A 3439-nucleotide genomic window follows, 5' to 3' on the forward strand; every position below is an offset into this window, starting at 1 on the left:
GGAGCCTGGTGGCATGCGGCGTGTCCTGGGATGTGCGCGGCGGCGAGGCGGCGGCGGGTGGGGCTTTTCCTCGTCCGGCCTACCGTAGGTCTTGCAGTGCGTGCCTTCTGCCGGCGTCGGTTTGGCGCTTCACGCGGCTCTAAGTCGTTGGACGTCTCGAGCGTCGAGAAGGCGCCGCTCGCCAGCGCCCAGCTCCAAGACTGCGGGCTCACCTGCCTCTGTTCTCACCCTGCAGGGAGGCATGGAGACTTTGGAGCTACAGAAGGACATAAAAGAAGAATCCGATGAAGAAGATGACGACGATGAAGAATCTGGACGGTTACGCTTCAAAACTGAAAGGAAAGAAGGAACAATTATTAGGCTCTCGGATGTAACTCGAGAGAGAAGGAACATTCCAGAAACTTTGGGTAACTTCTTTTGCCTGTGTCCCACCCTTCCTCGCTCCCACTCCAGCTGCTCCGTAGGGCTGCTCAGACGGGCCGGCTGGGTGACGCGGACCCCAGGGTGTTCAGACGCGGACTCCGCGCCCGCTCAGACGGGCTGCGCGAGGCAGGCCCTGGGCGTCGGCCTGCGAAAGTCGCTGTGTGGCCGTCGAAGCTGTGTGAATCACGTACCCGGTGGTTTCCTTTCTAATCGTCTGTCTTTGGAGTCTGGCCGCACTAGGAGGTTCCCGCTTCCCTGGGAAGGGCGTGTGGGCGTGGCGGCGCCTGGCCCCGCTGGGACCCTCCAGACTGCCAGGGCTGGTCCTGGCCCTGACTGGAGCCGCGTGTGCCCTTTTGTGTGGCCGTGACCACCCCGCAGGGCCCTGGCCGCCCCGCTGTCTGCCGCGGAGCAAGGCCCCCGCCCCCTCGGACTCGGTAGGTTGCAGGGGCCCAAGGGAGCGGCCTTTCTGACAGGTGCTCGGGTTGGAGCTTCTGGAGGGCCTGCTGCCTGCGGTCTCGGCCGCAGTAAAAGCTGCGAGCACCTCTGGGCGCTGTTTGAAGTCGGAAGCCTCGGCGCTTGCCTTTGGGTGGTGGCAGGACCCTGCATGTCTGTGGGGAGCTGGCCTGTGCCTTTGCTACACGGGCTTGATGGGGAGGTCGTTCCAGAGAGAGAGACACACACCCCGCTTTCTTCTCTGCCTCTGGCTCAGGAGGGCCCCCAGTGTTTCTCAGTGTGGGTATGCATTGCCATTTGGTCTGAACCAGGGCGGCTTCTGCCTCCGAGAAAGAATTGGAAGCTGACTCTGCGTCAGAGGAGATTGGCACAGGGCAGAGGTGCTCCCGAGCAGGTGGGGGGCGTGCAGGCCGGGCGGAGGTGGCGCCCGCCGCAGGCCTCCGGCCCTGGGCTCTGCACGATGCGCACGGGCGTGGCCGGCAGCCTGGGGGAGCCCGCGCCGGTCCAGCAGCAGAGGGGAGGTGTGTCCGTGGCCTTCACTTCTTTCTCGTTTTCTGGGCTTCAGCTTTATTACGCGTCGGGAAGCCTCGATGTGGCAGACCTGGCGAAGGGGGTAGCGGCTGAGTCGCGAGGGCGGTGACCACTGGGCAGGCAGCAGGCCAGTGAGGGCCTCGGCCCTCTGGGGCCAGGGGGCGTCTCCTGGACCTGCCCCGCCTCTGAGCAGCTCTGGTCCTCGGCTGGCTTCAGCCTGCTCAGCGCCAGCCGGGCGTCGCCAGCGCGCTCCAGTGGCCTCCGCGACACCGCACGCCTGCCTGGGGGTGATCTTCGTCTTGGCCGGCCTCTCCCTCAGCCTCTCCTTCTCTGAGTCGCTTGCGCTTTACAGAGGGGCTCGGCGTAGGTATTTGCTCTCGTGAAGGCGCTGGCAGCCTCGCTGTCTCTCCCGGGGCCTGCGCTGGACTGGGGGTGCACAGGCGCCCCCGGGTAGGCGGGCACGTGAGGCCTCGGCAAGGGCTGTCGCCTTGCACGGCTGACCGCTCACCAGGCCTCAGGCCCGCCGGCGGGAGCTGCGTCTGTCAGCGCGACTGCTGGCCGGTGGCAGCGGCCGCCCGGCTGGGGGCGACCCAGAGCCCAGTGTCCAGAGCACGCTGTCCAGCCACTGACACGCGGTTTGTGCCTCCCTGCGAAGGGCCGTCTGTCCACGCGGAGGTCGGATTCCTCAGCACCTGCCCGCTGGGCAGGTGGTCGGCCCGCGGGAGCAGCCGGCCCGGCAGGACTAGCGGTCGCCCGTCAGCGTCGGCCTCGGTCCAGAAACGGCTCCGCCGTCCCGTCGGGGGTGGAGTGTCCTGCTGCCAGAGGACCCGTCTCGCGTGACCTGAGTGTTTTCGTGCGTGGGGTCTTTGAGCTTTTTACAAAAATGAAAACTCTGCTTTGAGATACGGTGAACCCCGGGAGCGCCGCCGGGCTCGGCCGCTCGCTCCTGGCGCTGGGGTCTGCGGGTGGCACAGGCGCGTGTCGCCTGGCGGCTGTGCCGGGCGCCCGCCTGGAAGGGCGTGAACTCGGCGTGTGTTCACACCCCGGCCGCGGGGCCGACCCGCGGGGGTTGGTTAGTGATTTGAATTCCCATGGTGCTAGCTGTCATGGAGATGCAAGCGCCAGTGGGGGCCGGTCTCCGTCCCCGCGGCTGCGCCCCGGGGCGCCTTAGCACAGAGGGCTCCCTCGCTCCTGGCCGGCCCATCTCGCCGCATCCGGGTGCTTCCTTTGAGGCCCTCTCCAGAGAGGGGGAGGCTGGGCCTGGGCCCGAAGTGGCTGCCCAGTTCAGGGCTGCCGGTCACTGGCCCGGGGTTGCTGGCAGCAGGCGCTGGGCTCGGCTCGCCTGCCCCAGCGCCCGCCCGGGACACCGGAGCTGTGTCGCTGTAGCCTCCAGGACCTCTTGTCTGCCAGACACTTGCCCTCGAGCTAGCCCTTAGTGTTGCTACCGGGCCTTGGGAAAGTGCGCCCACCCTGTTGGGCAGGCGGCGGGCCTCACTCCGTTACTCCCGGAGGCCTCCTGAGGCTGCCGCTTGGTCCTTTTGTTTTGCCCGGAAACCGTGTTCTGGAGATGGTGCGTATTGGTCTGTCACAGAATTGCCTGCGTGCACATGTTTTCCTGAAGCCCCTCTCAGAAAGGGCTGGCCGCGACGCGAGACGCCGCTGGTGAGGCCCGGCCGGCGCGCCGGGGTCCACACTGGTTCAGAAAACACTTAGAGGGAAATTAACATTTCAGTTGAAGTTACAAATGTAATTTCCCTCCTGTCATAGTTTGGCGACCTTTTGTGACAGCTTGTCTCAATTGGAGGAGAGCATTTTTACTCGCTGATTAAAGATGTCATTTGAAACCATTTTATTACCGGGGATAGTGAAATTAATCTTGACGCTTAGAACCACTCGAAAAATAATTGCTGATTCACTGCATAAGATGCGTACGTGAGCCAGTCCTGCCGTCAGGGTCAGAGAAAAAGGGCGTGCGTGTTCAGAGGGGATCACGCTTTCTGCAGATGGGCGTCCGGGGTCATTTGGACGGGAG

At 64.7% G+C, this 3439-nt stretch overlaps 1 protein-coding gene across 1 annotated transcript in view; it reads left to right on the top strand.

Annotated features, from left to right (window-relative positions):
• Nucleotides 1-3439, top strand: part of RBM33 (RNA binding motif protein 33) — a 44214-nt gene that overhangs the window by 15212 nt on the left and 25563 nt on the right. Inside the window, exon 5 of the mRNA XM_012733874.1 lies at nt 236-610. Within this exon, the coding sequence (XP_012589328.1) occupies nt 236-610 (375 nt within the window). The remainder of the gene's footprint in view (nt 1-235; nt 611-3439) is intronic.

Source organism: Condylura cristata, unplaced genomic scaffold (genome assembly GCF_000260355.1).
Source record: "Condylura cristata isolate star-nosed mole 26May11 unplaced genomic scaffold, ConCri1.0 scaffold00042, whole genome shotgun sequence".
NCBI classification, from domain to species: domain Eukaryota; kingdom Metazoa; phylum Chordata; class Mammalia; order Eulipotyphla; family Talpidae; genus Condylura; species Condylura cristata.